The sequence below is a fragment of the Rhopalosiphum maidis genome, chromosome 1 (genome assembly GCF_003676215.2).
Source record: "Rhopalosiphum maidis isolate BTI-1 chromosome 1, ASM367621v3, whole genome shotgun sequence".
In the NCBI taxonomy this organism is placed as follows: domain Eukaryota; kingdom Metazoa; phylum Arthropoda; class Insecta; order Hemiptera; family Aphididae; genus Rhopalosiphum; species Rhopalosiphum maidis.
In genome coordinates, this window is record NC_040877.1 from 57225216 (window position 1) to 57248198 (window position 22983).

Genomic DNA, 22983 nt, shown 5'->3' on the forward strand with positions numbered 1-22983 from the left:
TTTGATCTGGATTAGGTACTTTTTGGTATTGGTATTAATGCATAATCGCTGTTTCCTCGGGACTTTGCTAAGACCACTCAACATTTAGGTAGTTACTATTAAAAAAATCACAACTGCGTGAAATCCCGTCTAATATTATATGTGGGGCATATGAAATAAACGCTATTTTATTAATACATTTCAATTCTGTCCTACGAGTTATAAAAGTTAAAAAAAACATTTTTTCGATGTTTTATGTTTTCGAAGCGCGTCCGTCACAAATTCACAAAACGTACACACAATGCATTATACATTTTAATATGTTTCGTGTTTTTATTCTGTACACATCACACACTTGAATATGTTTAAATCACATATTTTATATTATCATAATGTGTAATTTTTTGTTGTTGTGTATTCGCTTTTATCGATGACTCGGTATTCTATCAGTAATACATCATAAAAGCAATGTCAAGTACCATCATATATCAATGTGACACTATATATATATATATATGTATAATATAGTAATATGGTATTTGCCAATGGTATTCAATAAGAGCTTTATATAGTAACGATTGACGTCATTATTTGTGTATTAATACAATAATAACATATTTGTTAATATTATGTACAAAAATACTAACAGACCGATAACACTCCACACATATAGTTTTGAGATGTACCTTTTTTTTTTTTTTATCAAAATGAGTAAAATATGTACGTATTAATTAATTTTGCTTTGATTTTTTTTTTCTGTTTTAATATTAAAAGCAACGTTTAAATTAGTCCACGTATAGATATATTACAGTTATATTATAATAATTAATAATGGCCATAACTACAATACGCAAGTCTTTACACTATTACCTACAACAATGTATGTTTTCATCTATTTTTGTGAACGAATTATTTCCATGTTATGATTAAATTTATCTAAATTAATAAGAAAAAAAATCTCACACCACACGGTACATTTTTACAATAGGAGTAATTTTGTTCAATACCTTGTAGAAAATTAAAATTAAAATCTTAATATAATTTATATTATTTTATTCAGGAATAATCGAATCAACTCCGATATAATAACTACCAGCATTCAATAATATTTCTCCACCCGTTATCCATCGTAAAAATCCTTCATAAAATTGAGAAATAAATGTAATTTAGACTCAACACTGTTTAACGCCCACACTTTGGATGTCACTGTCACAAGGGTATAAAGATTCAAATCGAGAAAACCCCATTACGAAAACAGCTATGGACTTGATATTTCTAGCTTTAACATTCAAAATGCCTGCGGTGAAATGAATAGATGACATCACATTGGACTCACAAAACTACTACAAAGTGTACTTTTCCTCTCTCAGTTCACCCGACCATAGGGAATAACTTACCTCGCAAGGAATGGACGGTTGACTCTTAATTGAATTCGGACTGGACACAGAAAATACGGATACCCAATGCACAAATAAAGGTTTAACTCTGACTCCAGATTGCGATTATGTTCAATATTATAATTTATAACCAGCCATTTTTAATATTATAAGTAATTTCCCAATAGGTAAAAATAATGAGAAACATTATTGAGGAATATGTATAAACGCGAGACACCGAGGAATTTCAGGAGTACATGATTTTGTCATTTACAATCGGCTTTCTGTTTATATATTGTTATTACAACATCTAATTACTAGCCATTAAATAAATAAATAATATTATATAAAAGCATTTATTTGATACTTCGATGACGTCATTATTTTTATTCTCTAAGTTTTAGCGAAGGGTTGATGTATTATAACATAATCTTCCGTTAAAAGTATGACATTTTATTAGTAGGTATAATATATTAATTATTAATTTATATTTTTGGATTTGTATGTTTAATAACTATAAATAAGGTATTTTATAATAACCGTTGTACATATTATATTATGCTTATACCTACTAATAAATTATAATAACTCCAATTAATTCCCGAAAATCAACATAATAAATTATTATTACTAAAACTCAAGAATCGGTAAAACTGTAAACAAAATCGTTTTGTTAGTATATTATTAATCTTATTTCTTTTCAATAGTTTTAAACAAACTGACTATAGGACCTCTCTCATACCACTAAAAATATGAATTTAAAAACTATAAATATTTAAATTATAAGTTATACAATTGTTTATCTTAAAAATTCGACTCAAAAAAGTTGGTCTGTTTATTAAAAATAGTAATTTAAGATAAAATGTGTGTTTTTATTTTTAAATTTGTCTAGTATAATATCAAAGTGGTCTTTAATACCACAAAAATAAGACAAATATGTAAAGAATAGGTATTTAAAATATCAAAAATTCTAAAAATACCACTGGTATTTTTTCATTACTGTAATAGTTTTCAAGTTTGTTAATAATTATAAGACAACATAAATAGTGATTAAAACTATACTCTTGTTTGTACATTAATTTAGAAATTTAGAAACCACCTTTTCAATCCTGTTGAGAGGACGTCACACCACATGTGTTGTCTTTATCTTACAAATACATGGTAAATATTCGTTCAGTAGGATCAATTTTCTGCGATTAACTTAAATATTAGAGTAAAATGATTTATTATCAAACTTAAAGATTAAACATTATCTGTATTTTATCATCGACTTTTTACGATATTTTAATTTTTATGTGAGCTTTAAGTATGTAAAATATTTACATTTAAAAATGCTCATAATTCGATTAAAAATTAAAATATCGTAAAAAGCCAACGAGAGAACAGATAATGTTCTCACCTTCAAGTTTGATAATAGGTTATTTTACTCTAATATTTAAGCTAATCACACAAAATTGATCCTACTGAACGAAAATTTGCCATGTTATACGTTTGTAACACGAAGATAACACTTTAGGGTGTGACATCCTCTTAAAAGTGGTGTCGGTGTCAGCCATTTATTAAGGAATAAAATTTAGGCAATTCAATTTACATGTTGCATCGGTCGCACGGGGATTATCGCTATCACGCATGCGATATCGTCGACGCATGGGCCGTGTATTTGTATGAGTGATTTGTATCGTTTCATATAAATTGTATTATGTTATTATTTTTATTATTATTCTAATATCAATAATTATTATAATCAACCGGCAAAACATAATTCTATACCATAGATAAGGTATAAATAAATCATGTTATTCTTAAATATTATACGTACTATCAACAAGTACAACCAAAAGAGTTGAAACTTTGACATACCTATATACGTATAATTACGTGTATATGGGTATACATGGTTCAAACATATTTCAAAATTTTCAAACTACCTAATTATGTGCTAAAATAGTATTAAATTTTTTACACTTTTTGTGGTTCTTTTTAGATTTTGAGCAGAACAGTGAATTTATTAATTACACAATGATGTGTGTTTTTTAATTTTTACATTTTTGTGTCTATCATCAACCTTTTGGAGCATTAAAAATGTTTCAATTTGAGAATAATCTTGGTAAGAAACTAGTCGTTCAAAAATACGTAAGAAGGTTGTTTTCTCTAAGTCCGCGGAAGGCAGTGTTATTAGTTTATTACTATTAAATAAAAAAAAAAAAAGTGGATAAGTGTGTATCGCTCTGCTATGTTGTAGGTGTTGAGTGGGTCATTGTGATGGATGTGTTAAATTGGAATTCAATGATATATTATTGTTTACAAAAAACGATTCTGAGTGAAGACAGACCGTCAGCATATATCTTTAAGTATATTTTATATTAGGTTTTTTTATATTGTTAATACTTAATAAGTAAAGTATTTTTTTTTTACTATTACTAATACCGCAGTAGATCGAATTCATCTTTTTTTCTGAAAACATTGCATTTAAAAATATCATTGTGTATAATATACACTGTATATAAAATATATAATAATACAAATAAAAGTTTCGTCTTCCATAAATAATTTTTTTAAACTGTAACAATACAATAAATATCGTTATTCAATATTTAAATACGTAATATCGTCCAAATCTAAAATTCAAATGACTATAAAAAAATATGCTCCTATATTTTTAAATTTTTAGTATAAACTATATTAATGAGGAACATTGAATTAAATATTTTTAAGTCTTGGCTATAAAAAATGCATATTTTATAAATGTTTTATTAAAAAACAATGTCCAAAATATTGTAATTTTGACAAAATTTAAACTTCAAAAAATAATAATTTAAAAAATATAACTATAAAATAAATTGTCACTGTATTTTTAATATTTTTATACAGATATAGGTACAAAACATATGGGATGTTGTACTTAAAACGTATGTGGAATTTTGTAATTATGTATTGAAAATAATAATATAAACATTTGGTGAAAATTTTATATCTTTATGGTTATTCGTTTTTAATCAAAACAAAATAAATAATATTTTAACTATAGATTTTCAATATTTTTTATTTGATAAATTATTAAATATTTAAGTATTTGTATCCAAATAATTTGTTGTCGAAATTAATGAAAAAAATAAACCTTTATTATAAAAAATTTAAATGTTCATAAATAGCTTAAAAAGAGCAAAAATACGTTGAAAATTATAATTTGTATAAAAATGACCATATAAGCATTTGGCGAAAATTTCAAGTATTTTAGTTTAACTAAAAAATCAAAAACTAGATTTGTATAAAAATTCTAATTTATCCTAAATTTTTTGTTTGTATTTACTGATTGTTTAAAGAACAATGTGGATTTTTAATTTTGACCTCTCAAAGTACATACTAGATCCAATTTTCTATCCATAACCTCTCTCAATGTTTAAAACAGAAATATTTGTTTGATTACTTTTCGTGTATAAATATACGAAAAAAATACATACACACATTATGTTAAAATCAATACATCCATTACCCCGTTCAGAATCTGAAATTGTAATAAATACGTTTAGAATTGTATAATATTTTTGAACATTTAATTAGGTATGACAAGCACTGTTCTTTATCTTTTGTCATGTTAAAACACTGTCCCCGGCTCATACTTAGTTTCCGCACTCAAATGTTTAATTCGTTTTGAACGGTAATTTTTACGCAAAAGAATAAATGGAAAAGGTTTGTTCAAAATAAGTTTTCTAATAAAGTTATTACATAATTAAATCCGGCGTTTTTAAATTATATACTCTGTATAGTACAGTGATATTAGGTTTTCAGCTCGGAAAAATTCCCACCAAGCTGAATTTTGATAAACACCTTTATGACATCGTTGTAAACAACGTGTGAAAAGTCGCCATCTGTATCATGTACGCGTCAAAGGTTATTCGAGGTCAAAAGTCACGAAATTGGCCTTTTTTGAGTACCTCGCTTTTTATGAATCGTACAATAAAAAGTTCTAGATATAAATTATAGAGGAAGTAATTATCTACAAAAAAGGTCTTATAACATTTTCACGTAAAAGTTATAGTTTTTAAGCGTTATAAGGCCATCAAAATGTACATTTTTAATGAAATATGAATTTTTTGCTAAAAACAAGTAGCCTTAGCGTTAATAATTGTTGACTACATGGATTAGACCTACTGGGGAACCATGAAAAAAAACGCGCCGTGCTTCTACCTCAATGGTGGTGTGGAAACGAACACATTTTTATTATCGTTATAATATTATATTATATATGTATATATATATATACATAATATTATCGTAATTTTGTACGGTAAGCGTTAAAATTCGTATATCACAAGTGCGATTGGATATATATGTATAACCATCTTATAAATAATTTTGTCCTCTAAATTTTTTTTATACAACCAGTATAAAGCGAGATATTAACGCAAAGGCTACTTGTTTTTAGCAAAAACTTCATATTTCATTAAAAATGTACATTTTGATGACTTAATAACGCTTAAAAACTATAAATTTTACGTGAAAATGTTATAAGACCTTTTTTGTAGATAATTACTTCCTCTACAATTTATATCTAGAACTTTTTATTGTACGATTCATAAAAAGCGAGGTATTCAAAAAAGGCCAATTTCGTGACTTTTGACCTCAAATAACCTTTGACGCGTACATGATACAGATGGCGCCTTTTTACACGTTGTTTACAACGATCTCATAAAGGTTTGTACCAAAATTCAGCTTGGTGGGAATTTTTCCGAGCTGGACCCCTTTTTTCGTCTAATATTACTGGACTAGTATATTATCTGATAATGAGATCGTCAGGTAGGAAGTGTGAAGAGAATAATAAAAACAAAGACGACACATAAAAATAAATCAAGTACAAATATTATTATGAATTATGATCAGCACGTGTCAAAAAATGATTAAAGATTCCAAGAACTGTATTAAGATACTACGAAATAGGTAGTTAGTGTAAGAACTTGTGCCATAACCATAAAATGCCATCGTAAAATGCATGCAGGAACCAAATACATCGGGCCCAGAACACAGTTTGTTTCAAATCTGATTACAAAGAGATCGTAAATTCATCATTACGCTACTAATTTGATTATTTTTGTGTCATTTAATTAGATAATTAATATTTTAATAAAAATTGTATTGAATTTATTCGACTTCAAAGAGAACGGTAATGAAATTCTTCACACAAATAAAGACCATTTGAAATAGTCTAGTATTTTGTTTTTTGTATTTAAAACTTATAATCTAAAAAACTCAATGATCATAGTGATTAATATACTATTAACCAATGTAATAACCAATTTTAGTTGTTAATTTTTATTTTAATTGTCAAGGCGAGAAAAAAAAATGTACGGATTGACATTATAATATGTGGTACTATTGCAACACTTAGTATATACTTCGATTGTCCAAATAATGATGGTTGATATGCTTATATGTATAGCTTCTTCTCATTGCCGTTCATCTGGAACTGGAACCATAGAAGTTTGTGACTTCTTAATATCTTTTTGCATATGTTTGTGTTGTTAATTAAAATCATGTCATATTCTAATATTTGTTTTGACCGCCACTTTGGTTTTATCAGAATACCCACATAATATTGTTAAGTATTGCGTCACTGCAAGCTGTAAGTTGCAAGACGCCAACTATAGTTCAATATTTGTCGAATTCTGTACTTTGCATTTAATAGTATCAGTGTGTTGTTACTATTAAAATTTGATATTATGTAATAATACTTTACATCATTGAATTATTAAATAATATATTACGTTGCTTGATTATTCTAATAGTTATTTCTGTATCTTTAGTGTAAATTCACGACGAAAGTTGTTATTTTAGGTTAGATTAGGGGTATAAAGAGGGATCCCAAACACACAAATGTACAGATGTATTTGTATTATTGAGTCAGAGTTTTATATTGACTTTATATAACACAACTTAAGAAAAAAAAATACTTTATGCAAAGTACCATTCACCAAATCGATATTGATTATTGTTGGCTTTCAACAGCTGTTTAATTAACCTATCAGTTATGTCATACTAAATTACAGCTTGTGGAAACAATAAAAGTTTATTATATTATAGACATCCATCCAGTAAACAATAATTACTTTTAGATAATTTCTTTAAAACAAATAAAACTATTAAAGAAACAAAACTGTAATTTTAAATACCTTTTAAAATTTAAATTTGGCCAGGTTTTCTACGAAAATGTCTCATTATGCACTGTCGTAAAACCAATAAGTCAATAGTTATTTTTCGCCTCTGCTGAATATAGAAGGGATATAATGACAATATGTATAATATCATGACGTCTAAACGGTGGATCTGTTGACATGTTTATAGATACCAAAATATTTAGATCTCGTCGAATAATAGAGCATTATAAAATATGATTTAAACATTATTCCTATGTCATCATATCCTGTAGGTTCCCCAACACTGATTAACAATAATAAATATAAATATGAAAAATCGTTATAATAAACATTGAATCTGATGGAAAGTTAGTTGTTAACGTTAAATTCTTGAACAAGATCCAACAGTAAAATATTTTTAAACTGTTGAGTTTTGGAGTGTTCATTATAATTTTGATTATACATCTCTGAACTTGGAAAATATTTTTATAATATCATTGTTGTTTGACGCTGTTAGTTTTAAATTTTAGACGTATTAACAGCGATGTGCGTGTGGACGTTAATGATTAATCATCGGCCGAAAATTCACTTACTGAACATGAACATATATTCATGAATTATGTCAACGCAATCATAAATATATATATATATATATATATATATATTCATTTATAAATTTAAATTTGTTAACTTGTTGATTGGATCGTTACACAAACTTTTAACAATACTTGGTATTATATTTACAGATTTAACGCAACATCGGTTTTTGCATTTTTTGTCTGAGAGCCGTATTATCATATTATTGTAACTACGTTTATGAATATTTACTTATACAGCTATTATTTTGAATCGGAAAGTTTTTTAAATTATATTATTTACCTCAAACGTATAAACCCACTGCAAATAGAATTATGTAGAGGTTTTAACGAATCGTGTAACTCGTGCATAATTTATTCACGAAACAGCAGACTTTATTTAAAAAAAAATTAATAATGATAAATTGATAACCGTAATAGACGGGTTACAGCGATTTTTACGAGAACAACTTCGAATAAACAAAAAGTAACATGTTATTTAATTTATTTAGTGGGAAACAAACGAATTTCTAGTTTTTGTCATAATCTCAAGTACACATGAACCATTTGAACATATCTCACGTATTAATAATTTAAATAATTAGTACAGACTTTTATGGTTATTTTTTATAATTATTACTTCTAACTGTGTACTAAACATATTATATATACAGTTATAATAGCGGTTGTCCCTTGAGATCTCAACAGTTAAATGTTGAAAATCTACATAATATTCTATTATTATGGCTTATTAAAATGAAAACCTTATTCCTGGGAATGAATCGTTTTTTTGAACACAACGGTTAGTCATATTATCTCACACGAATTCCATATATTCCACACATCACGGATTATGATAACGTGTACGACTACAATGTTGCACACACCTATACGGTTCGGGTTCCCTAGCCGGACGTCTATCTGTATCAAAACCGTTCACCGTTCAATCGAACGTTTCGACGTGACGGGTCGCTCGCTGAAAAGGCGGGATGGAATCCGTATAGTGTTGCGATTATTGCGCACGGTTTTCCTTTATAATAATTTGATACACGTGATATTAGAAAAATAAAGATATTGTTTATTTATTTATTTTTTTTTTCATAATTCATAGCACGTGCGTATACGACAAACCGTCGTCGATTCTACTCAAAACACAATATTCTCGATCGTTACATTCGAACCCACGACCATTCGGCATATTTTTATCGTGCCGAACAATAATACGCGCACGTTTGTTATCGCCGCGTTTGGACTTTAACGAAACGTGACGCGCGTTCTACGAGTATTCGACGATACATTAGTTTTTTAATTTTACCGAGTTTATCTGTAATAACCGCACAGAGTACAACGCCAGTAATATTAATTGTCGGTTGTATAGCTTAATTTGTAAATATATAATATTTTATAAACTTTCACTATAACGTCACGTGTTATTTCTCTCTAAAATTTTATTTGGTCATTTCGCTTCGTTTTTTAGTGCTATTTTATATATATTATTTACTCATCAGAATGAAGATACGGTATATAACTGGAGTAGAGAGTGTTTGACACGAACTCGGATCAAACCCCTTGTGGGTTACCCGACGAACCTGACAAATTTGTTAAATTCAGTTAGTAAGTTTTTACTTGTTAGCTCGCTGATATTGTATTCCCTTTTGTCTCAACCACACGCCATTTGAAACAGGCTTAAACAAATCAATTCCAACATCCACTCTGATGCGCATTGGGGGGGGGGGTTACAAAAAACTAAACGAATATTATAATATTATATTATTTTATTATCTGCAGGGTTCGGGTGCTTGAAACAAGAAAAGTCATTGACGTGTACGTAAAAGGATATTGATGTCACTGTAGTCTTGGTGACGCGTATAATCAAAATTTGTAGGGAAAACATATTATATAAAAATATATATACTTGCGACACATTAAATTCTAGACAATGTTATTATTTGTATTAATATGCGTCCGATTTTTACTGTCGCTCGTTCCGCAGCCGTCCGACGAAAGTGATATAACGCTAATATTATTGTAATCGGTTAAATGGCTTGAACATTTTAAAATACTGCATTATTTTACTTTATCTTAGAAAAAATATTGACGTGTTTTATAAATACATTTTTAATATTATTTTCTTATATTTCTAAGTAACTACAGTAGTTGTTTTCGTAACGAGTCGATTTATATCTAAATTTGTCAAACAATTATATTTAGTGCAGATAATGGCGATAGGATAGCACACAAAATAATTCAATTATTAATAATTGTTTTCATGCAAATTGTTTATTATACATATTGCATATATTATGAAGTTAACCTTTTATCGATTGTAGTTTTCCACTACATTGGCTTGCATGTGCTGGCATTTTGGATAGATGAACTGAATAATATTATAATAACTTGTTCCATATTCTAACCACCCGCTATTATTATCGTAAATATTGGAACATAAACAATAAAAGGGAGTCACTATAAGTATGATGTGAGTATTATAATGATATTATGTTTGCCTACGGTTCTAAATTAAAACATTATGTACTGTAATTGGATGTTAAAGTAAAACGCTCATTCTGTTTTAATACCAATACTATGCAACACGTTTGATGATGTATAATATTGTTTTTACCTTTAATTTTTGTCCGTTGAGAGCTTCGAGTTTATTGTGCCTTTCCGCGATTACACAGGATATTTTTAAATACACGTATACGACGACTACCAGTGGCAGGAAAAACGAGCCCATTGCCGAGAACACCACGTACACCTTGTTTTGGTTATAGGTACAAGTGTTTTTGGTGTGTCGCTTTTCGTCGTACCTATATAAATATATATAATAAAATAATAAAGCCAATATTAAGTTTCAAAGTTTGTACGAAAATGTTGTTTTTTTTTATTGAATAACATCTATTTTTATTTATTATTTTAATCAACGTTATAAATGTAATAAAACGTAATGTCCATTAGGTTCGTTAGGTATTTTTTATAATAAAGGTGTTTATTTACATTAATACTTAACACTTTATTCGGATGAAATTGTATTAATTGTATAATATCATAAGAAACTTTATGTTAGTTGTTGATACTTTATATAAGTAAGTACTCTGTTTCAGAATATAAATTTTACTTAATTAAAAATAAACGTTTCTCCCATAAAAATAAAATATGAAATATAAAATAAAAAATGTATTACTTTTTACTAGTATAATAATTGTAAACAATTACGAAGTTATAAGAGTTTAGATAATTATTCCACGTTAATAAACGTATCTAAGTATGGTTGTAACATATGTGGTGCATTTAGAAGGTTTTAAAATCGATCAATTTGAATGTTGTTGTTTTTTTAATATTGTCAAATTATTTAGAATTATTTTGAATTTGTAAATCATAAAATTAAAAATAATATAATATGTATACGAACCATCCAAAAAGTGGAGCACACGTTATGACCAATGAAACCAGCCATACAACTAATATCATGAGCGACGCGAGTCTTTTGGACCTCCGTTTTTTTGAGTACCGCAGAGGTTTGGTGATGGCGAAATATCTGTCAATTGATATGGCGCAAAGGCTGAGTATCGACGCAGTGCATAGGCACACGTCCAGCGAGACCCAAATGTCACATATCAAAGGTCCAAACGTCCATTCGCCTAACAGTTATTTAACGGTAAATAATTGATAACCAAAAACACCTCACCCTCGAGGCTTTACTTTTAGCTTACCCGTAACATGATATACGACGGATATTGGCATGACGAACGTTCCTACAAGCCAATCAGCAACAGCCAGCGACGTCACGAAGTAATTCGTTACTGTCCGGAGTCGCCTGGTAGTAAAAACGGCGAATATAATTAACGTGTTACCTACCTGTGAAAAAAAATAATACATTTAAACCTGATGATGAGAATTAATATTTACGTAATAAAAATTTTAAGTTTTTTTTTCCATAGAAAAGACCCATTGTTTGCATTTTGTGTACGTTATTATTATAAACAGAACGTCACTTTTATAACAATAGTTTCTTTCAATTTGCTACTAGTAATCTCCAAAGCTTTAATAATACAAATAATTTACAAGGTAAATAAACATTTTTATGTAACATATAGGTAAATGTTATTACTAGGGTGCGGATTTGTGTGTATTTACATATTTGTCGCGTTATAGGACTATCTGATTATTTTAAGCTATGGTTCATATTAAATATTTTTACATAATTTACTGATATTACATATTTTTGTTAAATATTCAGCTATTTAAAAAATTAGTACTGTATCGCCCATTTATATTATGTGTGTTTATCTTCTCCAGTCCGTATATGTGTGCTAATAACAATCGTGAGCTTCAACTCTCCATAGTCCACACCACGCGATAATAAAACTAAACTAACCTTGCGATACGCAAACTTCTTTTGAATTTAGTCTTACTGATTTAGGGTCTTTTAAATTTGATCCTCTAACTTCTGTTGATGTAAAAAATATATCGTATCCTAATTGACGTCGAATTACTTTTGACAATCTAAAAAAGTATATGATTGTCAATTGTTTTGTTGACGATAAAGAATATCATAACTCCAATGAATAATTATTTAATTTGAATATGTTCATAATTAATGTTAATAAAATAATAATCTAATGTAGTGTTGTATAATTTATAATTACGTACCTATGCACTTATTTTATAATTTTTTTTTCTAGAATAAAAACATTTTTTTTTTTTTATATATATTTTGTATTTTTAATTTCATTTTTGGATAAAAATAAATACATATATATATATATGTACATATTTTTGAATTTATAATACATATAAATCCGCACCCTAGTTATTACAAAACGCATTCTATCATCAATTATTGGTTCATAATCACTAATCAGACGATATTATGCATATTATAACAACTTATTTAAGTTAAGGTGATACTTTAAAAGGTGATCATTGATATTTTTTATAAATGTAGTTTTGAGTAATTTTTTTAAAGTTTTACGTTTTTAAACGGTACCATATAATTTTTACTTCACATTTCTAGGTTAGATATTATTTTTAGAAAATAAATATTTAACAACTTGAATTGAGAGCGTTTGGTTAATTTATTATGAGTATTTTAAGTAGTAGATAAAAGAATTAAAATTTTGTAGGATCCTATCTTAACCTTTTCAATTTGATTAAATAACTAATTTACTACTCGTAAGAAGTTTGATTGTTATGTATTTAAATGTTTAGAAAAATATTTTGCTTATAACTATATAAATTAAAAATGAATGCCTAAGTTTAAAATTTAATTTAATATTAACAATTGGTAAAAATCTAATTTTTTGTTGTTTTTTTAACAACTTCAAATTATACATAACAAAAAAAATCGTGAGAAGGTGCTTTGAATGGACACCCGTGTATTACTACTAGAGACGCTCGAGTATTATAATATTAAGTATATATTTCAATATTTTATATCATTTGGTGTCGGTCAATATTTATAGTATCGAAATATTATGTTCACCTTTCCCCGGGGGGCAATAATCGACCAACGTAACTACAGCAATTACTATCCCGCTGCCTCTAGATTATGCGATTTACCCGCGTAGTTGGAGGACTGGAATAATTTTGAACTACGAGCGTAACATAGGAATTAAGCGGCACGCTATTTTTACGAATCTAAATAAAGGTTTATTGGGGTGGTCGGGTGAACCCGTACAATATATGTGTTGTGTCCGAGGTAGGTTATGATCACTCGCTGACAAATACGTATTATACACTCGGACAAATTATTGTTTCCCGCAGCAATACGCCAACATGAGAACGTTTGCGGGAGAGCGATACCTGCGAACGACTACGATTTTATAACAATAATACAATATAATGATTATTATACAAACATTTTGGTTATAATCATCGCGGAACGAGTAAATATGATAATAATAATATTATAATTGTAAATTAATATAGTCAGTTAATGTTTTAACTATATTATAGTTGATTCAACTACATAGATTCAACTAATCAATTTTAGTTCTCTCGATCATGCATTTATTGTATCATTGTATTAATCCGAGATTATGTTTGGGCTAAACATTTAAACGGTTATGTAAGCTACTTAATTTTTTTTTGTTGGACAGTCAAATGTGTTGTGTTTATATCGATTTTGAAAGAATCAAATTTAAAAAACTGTAGAAGTCAATCTATAGTAGGTATCGATTGCCTAGTTATTAAGTACCTTAAATGGGTCACAGTAGTTGATATGTTAAATCGAATTAAATAATAAATTGTGTAAGTATAAAACAATTCTAAACTGCGTTTCGGTATTTAATATATTTTATACTTTATTTTTATTAGTCACTTATCTATCGCGTATGTCAAATAATTGTTTATAAAAAACATTACATAATAATAATATCAGATCACATTCATTATTTTTCTAATGGCGAATCTATAATAGTACTTATTATGTAAATAGTTATAAAAAAATAATAATTTCAATTGATTTTGTGCTATTATTTATATACGTCTTAACCGTAATACAGTGGCGTGTTGAACTTTTATAAACTATCATGCACTACGACATATATTTCAGTAACCACTCCCTCCCCCTTAATTTTTTAATATAATATATAATGGATATAGTTATTATGACCAAATATAACTTAATTTTTTCGTTATGTTATTAGTTATCATAATGTATCCAATCACCCATTCAAATAGTTTTCAACATGTCATTTATGCGATATAAATTCCTTTCACCACACCATTGCATAGCACTTTTACAGTTTATATTGCATATTATTTTAATGCGTTCATTTTTACTCATTCTCCATGAACTAATGACAGATGATAAGTAATAAAAGAAAACAAAAAAAAAAAAAAAATTATAATTATAATAAAACTGATTTGAATAAATAATTTTAAAGCCGTCGTTCAAAAAAACTGATATTGAGGACGAATCTATCAAAATCTGCGATAACGTCATACTTTCATCGTATAATAATATTGTATTGAATTCTGCATAACCATATTGATTTACAACTTTAAAATGGCTGTGACGTGTTATGATAATGTTAACCTGTAATAAAATGCAGGTATCTAGAATATATTTATTTAAAACGATTTTTTGGATTTAAAAAAAAAAAAACAATCACATATACAGTGTGCGGATTGCACAATTTTGGCTTACAATCTTCAAAGTACATTGACGAACGTATTTATGTTATTCGAAGCAAACAAAGTCAAATAAGAGAAAACAGCGTATTAAAAAAATATGACATAAGTCATGTGACATAACGGTAAAAATATATGATATATAAATAAATAAAACGAATGGACGAGTTTACTGGGCTAATCGTCTTTTCCAGTTCAGTGATACACGTAAGCAATTTACTCTCAGTATACGCTCGCGAAATATATTGATGACTCCCAAAATGTCGGTGTATCATTCAATCGTATTGTATCAATTGTTTTCGGATATTGCATATGTATTTAAACATTATATACAATACGTATTTTTAAGATTTTTCAACTACAGTGCATATTATATTATTTTCACGTCAATAATAATGTATAAATAATGTATTTAATAATAATAATAATATATATAAAATGCCTTTAGCGTATTTTGCTTTAAAACGTTAGTTATTTAATCCAATTTTATTTTAGTCTCAAGCTTTTGAAACAGAATGAATCAGTAGTATTATATACTACTGCACGAACGAAGTATTCTTTTTTTGAAATGTAATCATTTGATTATTTTGAATAATGAATACCTCAGTAATCGTTTAATACGCATATTCATATATGTTTTTGATAGTCTTTGCTACCTGATCGTTGTCTTTGGTATCTTAACGTGTATGAATCTTGAATATATGTGGTTAGTTTGAAGAGAAAAGTTGAAGTGAATTGTCTAAATTTTAAGTGGTAAAAATGCCAAATGGACACGTGCTTTAGACACGTACACTGGTTGGCGCTTTATATCGACGTTAAATGCGCGAAAACCACTCCGTCTACATAATATGTAATTGTGTGGCAACCACGTGATTTTCCTTCATTTAGCGGATTTTTCTTCTTGAATGGTTTTATTGGGTTTTAGACTGTAGTGTAGATTGTCGGTAAGAAGGGCAATTTTAGTACCTATATTTTGTATCGTTTACCATTACAACATTAAGTGTCTAAAAGTGTTCTCGACTTTACGCATTCGTGCTTAGAAAAGTAGTTATAATTTTATTGAGTTTTATCGATCAATAATAGGTATTTCGATCATAAAAAAAAACCCACATTGTCGGCTATTTGTTTAGGATTTGATTTTTTCGTTTATATGTAGACGTACAGTTTGTAAATTATTATACTCTACTTAACAGTCAACAAACATTTGCATTCAGTACCTTTACAAATAATATGGTAGGTATAGTTGCATAACTTTGTAAAAATATATTTTTATGTTAAATAAACATAAATTATGTTAATTTATGATTTTATCATAAACACACTACCATTGTGCAAACCTAAGCTTAAATTAAATTAATTTAGATATTTAATTTTATATGAAGATATTAATATATGTTTTCGTTCAGTGATCTTGATTTACCGTAATCCACCACATGCGAATTTTTAGTCCAATTTTTTTGTTGAGTAGGCACAATAAAATAATACTTTTAATATTAATATTGTGCAGTGTACACTGCAGCTGACGACGACGACCGCTCTGTGTATTATTTTCGTTTTGAAAAATAAGTAATACGTCCTCGGCGGTCGTCTGTATTATGATTTCTAAATGGGATGAGATTCAATTTTCCCGCCCACGGAAAATATGCCATCACCGCCGTCCCTTAGATATTTCACCGGAACCGATCGTTCGCAAATATTTCCGGTTGTAGATATATATTTGCTATAAATTTATCGCTTCCGTCATCGACGGTGCGGCCTTTTTTCACTTTCATCGTCCGCCTTTTCTTAGCCCCAGTAATCCGTCAGTGTCCCGCATCTAAGTCAATCACCCTTCGGCTATTGTCGTCACGTTTAATGAATTTCTTAAGTAGTGAGTGTATATATATATATAACACAATAATCCAATACACAAATGTCTCATACCTTCAGTATATTTTTAACACACATACACACGTACACACGCACAGAGAACATTTTTTGGAGTATTTTGATAATTAAGTACAAATTGAGTTTCAAACGTGTTACTAATTGGTTATAAGTTATAGCATAAATACGAATTAATAGTGTAGATGCGCATAATAAAGAGTGGCTTAGAGTGATACAAAACAATATAATGTTGGTCAATTACTCCACTCATTATATATACTTAAAAAGAAAATATCTTATACATAGAAATCCGTATAGAAATTTGTTAATTATAATATATTGAAGAGCTTTAAAAATATCTTGCTTTGAAATTTGGAATAAAAATTGTGTTATTTATCCAATAATATAATCATTTAGAAAAAAAATAACAATACAAATAATTGTAAAAAATACAATACATTTTTTAAATTATTAATTTTTTTTTTAAAAAATTGGTTGTAAACACAATAATATGTTATTCACTTTGTATATTATAAATAATATGAATAATTTTATTATATTATTAGCAATTATTAAAGTTGGATTATCAATTTACAATTTGGAGTTAATACTCCTATGGTCGATGTTTTAATTTCTAATATATAAAATAAAAAAAAATATTGAGTATAATGTTATTCTCAATTTTTAATTTTGAACATAATTGCTAACACGTAATACCAGATTATATATACATAGATACTCCTATTTACTATTGAAGTGTATCGTTAGATAAGTGCATACATGTGTTAAATTCATTTTTATTTCAGCTCGCCAATAAAAATATTGTACTTTTTACTTAGAATACTTTTTTTTAAATATTCAACATAACACAATATTACAAATATACCTACATTAAATTTGGTTAGGTAAAATATTCTTGAATGTTAATAAACATAGATATGATACATAGACTTGAATTTACAATTTTGCTGAAAAATGATTATAATATATTATATATAGATATATTGATACAAGTATTATAAGGTACAGTACTTTCACCAAAAATAATAATGATACAGTTAACGAGACAATACATTAAAAATCATATAATGTAGTGGTAAGGAGCGAGCAGTGTCAAAAAATGTTTTTTTCTGCATTCACAGCTGTTCGTTTAGATATACAAGCTTTTACTCGTCTACTTTTCAATCTTGCCACATCATCCTTATTATTATTATTATTATTATATAATACGTAGTTTCGATCGGAGAAACATATTTCTGCAAAAACGACGGGAGTCCCGTATTCTCATCGCAACGTAATCCGACGTGAAATTTATGGGTCCTATACCACTAGTCCGGCTTATAAATAATCTTGACAACGTTAGACCCCGCAAACAAAAACGTCACTTGTAAACCGTTTATCTTGTCTGCGCACAGACCGCTAGACACTATATTCGTGCCTGATCTTCGCAATCAAAAGAACGGGCTGTGGACTGGAGGGTGAATAGCTTCAACGGCAAGCATCAGAAATGGATGAAGGTGTAGCTAGTAATAAGCACGGTAGCACGGCGTCGAGAAGTGTTCTGTTACTGCCAAACCTCGGCTAACAATATAGGTATACAGTTTAATGAACCGTTAATAATTATCAAGAACGAAATAATAAACGAGTGGATCGGTTTAGTCGATCGATCCTGACTCCTGCGAGAAGATGGCTGGCGATTTGCAACGTTTCCGGAATTCGTTTCCGTGTGTTTTTAATTAAATCTCACTGGCGTTTACGCACAAAGTTTAAAACAACATCTTTATACGTACCTACGGGTTTTTCTCATCTCAAATTTTTTATCGAATAAATACAAAATGATTAAGAACGTCCAATTAATTTTCGACGTAAAATAAGACTATTATTATACACGATTGTCCCGTTCGCTTGGACTTCATATATGTGTTTAATTACTTTGAACGAATACAACACGACGTCATGCAAGCATTGATAAAATACAATTCATTTTTAGGGAGAGTTTAGTTAATTTGTTCGGAAGGTTTATACACAGTATACACACGTATACATGTGAAGTTTCGGTGTGTAAGAAGTATAATATTATTTTGCACGCTTTGTAGCAAGTTTTTCTTCATATATATTTTATGTACAGATTATAAACTTTGTGCGAATAAAACGGTGCCCCGTTTTCACAAATATACGGCCGATGTAATTTTAATATATTTTTAAGTCTTATCATAGAACTCTCGTTGCGTTAATGTTTTTTTCCTCTCAAACTGCATACCATTATAATACATATATACACTCCATGAGTTGTACGGACAGAAGAAAATATTCTCACGCTGAGTAATATTATTTGTTTTTTTTTTTTCACTATTGTCATCTTATTGTTTGCTAATAAAATTACAGAAGATTAAAGTGGAAAAGTTTTTCTTGGCCGGAGTGTGTCACAACGAGTATATATAGCAAACATTCTACGACGAAATAAAGTATAGCTGGTGAGTGTGTTTTATTTACCACGAGTCTCCGGATAAGAAAGGGTAATCAAGTACGTGACCTCTTAACTACACGCCTTGACCATTTTGAACGTGAATTTATCAAGCTGTTGTTGAAGTCGAGAGCAGAGTTTTTTTTCCCCATAATATCAACACACTTGCTTTAACTTACTGAAAACCAACGATTTATTTAAATAACTATAGAAACCATGATCACTTTTATTTTTATCTTTGAGAAATTATTTTATTCTAATCATATTTTTTACATTTTTTATATACTTAGGGAAAATAGTTTAAAATATTTAGATTTATATACTGCTAAAAAAGTGTCTGGTGATACAAATTTCTTTTTTTAGATGAGTATGGGTTTTTCCTTAATAAATAATTAATTTTATTAATCAAATTAATTTTTTGGTTAATGTTAATGAACTTAAATCAAAATTTACTGAAAAAAGTAGGTCACTAATAAAAGGTTTAAAAAATATGAGTGCTGCATGTGATAGTTTGAAAATTATATTAACGAAATATTTATCTATTAATATTTAAAAATAGGGGAGATTTCTAGTAGGAAATTGGATCCATAGTTTGTAATTTGGAGAGGCCAAACTAAAACATGCCCAGAACTTTTTTATAATTGAGAAAATATGTATTAACATTTATAATGATAATTATATACTACGAATATAAAAATAAAGATTCTACCGGAAAGCCAAATCAATTTTTTATGAGCATTTGAAGTTTAAATGTTTACTACATTTGATAGTCACCCGTAAAATCATTCGTTATTTTTAAACGATTTTTGATATTTTGTTGTATTTCAAAAACGAATGACTGTAAATACTTGATATTATATTTTTTATAAAAAAAAATTTTTATTTTTTATTTATTTTTTTTAAATGTTCATATAAATGTATAAATAGTTAAAAATGTTCAAAAACTTAATGTAAGGTTCCTAATAAGTGGTTAATTTCCCAACTAAGAATTTTGTGACAATATTTTTTTTATTAAGTTAAAATTTTGACAAAATCTTGAAAAATACAAGTTATTTTGATGTCATAAATACATAGAAAAAAATGTTTACCTAAAATCGAATAGGTTTTTATTAGTTTTTCGACCTATATAAAAAAAAATTTATTGGAAAGCCAAATTAATATATATAAATATATATAAGCAATTTAAGTTTAATTTTTTACAATATTAGATATTCATCCTTATAATATTTCCTTCCAAAAGTTTAGTTTTTTTTTTTTTTTTAATAGAAAACTATTAACTGTAGATACTTGGAATTTTTACAAAATGTTTATGCTTTCATTTTCATTATATGATAAGATTTTAAAAATATTTTAACAATTTTTCAGCTATTTATAGGAATTTTTCTTTATTTATAATTGTTGATAACAATTATTTATAGGATAATAATTTTTGGAAATTTAATATAAAATCACATAACATAAGCTATTCTTATATTTGTATAAAAATATTAAAAAAAAAAAAAAATAGGCCTACTTTTTATATTATTAAATTAAAATTTAACACAGCCACTCGATAACTTGTACATAGCAGAGCGGTACATACTTATCTATATTTATGATTATTTAAATATTTTTCGATTATAGTAAAAGTACGTAATTAAATATTGCATTTATTTTATATTTTTATAAATTATTTTTTCCTAATTGTATAATATATCTAGTATCTACTATATTTTAAAATATGGCATATTATTAAATCAAGTTTTGAAAATAAAATCTCGAAATTTTAAATTTATTTTCAGTATCAATACTATTGTTACATTTCTTATACAAATTGTTTTATATACTTAGATTTGTATTCAATTAGTTTTTATTAATTTAACGAAATTGGTTTTTTATAATATGACTATTGAACTTATTGATAATACCTTACTTTCTATGATGTCACTAGTTGTTAATTTACGTATATTCTTTATAAATTTGTTGTGATTAAAAAATTATTATTATTGATTAAAATCTATTTAATATACATATATACTCAAAAATAATTACTTACTAAATTATTAATATTATTGTTCCTATATCTATTACATTTGACTGTCAATAATTTAATAATTTAAAATATGCTTATTAACGAAACTGAACATTCCATTGTGTATTGGGACGCTTTGCTACACAATTATACACATGCAACGCCTCAGTTAGATTACAAAAATAAATAAAAATGTAGTTAAATAACGAATAAATATTGAAATTGATAGTAAAACATTTTAGATTTAGAGCGGATGATATAACTGTTATTAGATTTACTACCCTTGACGATGTTTGATTTTTGTATTTTAGCAAACCGTTCAAAGAGAAATACAAGAAATGTATGACGAATTTAAGTCAGTATTTCAGTGGATTGAAAATTGGATATATTGAAATTATTCAAGTGGTGATAGTTTTTATGTTTCCTAGTATTTTTCAGGAAAATCCCAGAAAAATTGCAATAAAAACGGAATCAAATATTTTTCGACATAACAGAATTTTGTTTTTTTTTTGTATCTTTTTGTCTTTAAGGTTCCGTCGCCGGTTTCCTTGTGTTTAATGCAATTTATTCCATTATTGTATAATACTATAAAATATATCATATAATGTATAAAATATCATACCTTATACAAAATAGATCTTAGTTACTTAAATCAAAGTTACTTAATATATAAAAAAAAAAGAAAGAAAGAATTGTAAAGCATTATCATTCATTACATATCATGAGCTAATACTATTATAGTAGAATAATATGTATTATGTATGTAAAATCATTAACCATTTTGCTTTCAACAAAAACAAACCGTAAAATGTAAATTCGTTTGAGGTTTTATCTCATTTATCCTTTGATTTTTCAAGGTCGACGGAGAAAAGCCTGAAATTTGTAACAGCATGTTATTGATGATTGGGTATAAGATACAAAGAGAGGTTTTATGTTTGAAAAATTAAAATAAATTATTACCAACTTCTAAGCTCATTCTTTGTGATATGTCGACAGGCGGGTTTTTGCTAATTGAACCGAGTTCTACTAGTTTTCATTATATCCGCATGTCTTCTCTTGACGAGCAATAGCTGCTTCGAATTTTCTTTCGGGTTATTTTAGTTTATGTATTACCACAGGGCAATATAATAAAAATTTTCAAGTTGAAAAAATCTTCTTGAAAACTAATAGAACCATATACATTTTACTGAAACTCATCGATCTACCATAGTCCCTCGGCAATATGAAATGCTACTGAGAAAATATTTAAAGAAACATCCGACCATTTTTAGTTTAAATTTTAAAGAGTACGAGTGAAATTGGATAATAATCGAATACTTCTCTTTTGGAATACATTATACCACTGCTGTAGTACAAAATATGAAATTTTGATTATAGAATTCGTTGTTCATCTACATAGAATGCAACGAGAAAAAATATAATTTCCATGTCTGACGCGAGTGTT

The 22983-nt window shown here is 27.5% G+C and overlaps 1 protein-coding gene across 7 annotated transcripts in view; it reads right to left on the reverse strand.

Annotated features, from left to right (window-relative positions):
* The window catches only part of LOC113548344 (octopamine receptor-like), a 162218-nt gene that overhangs the window by 25352 nt on the left and 113883 nt on the right, over window positions 1-22983 (reverse strand). For all 7 annotated transcript variants that reach the window (XM_026949183.1, XM_026949182.1, XM_026949181.1 and 4 more), the window contains 3 exons: window positions 11775-11919; window positions 11474-11702; window positions 10685-10871 (listed from right to left, as the gene is read on the reverse strand). In XM_026949183.1, the coding sequence (XP_026804984.1) occupies window positions 10685-10871; window positions 11474-11702; window positions 11775-11919 (561 nt within the window). The remainder of the gene's footprint in view (window positions 1-10684; window positions 10872-11473; window positions 11703-11774; window positions 11920-22983) is intronic.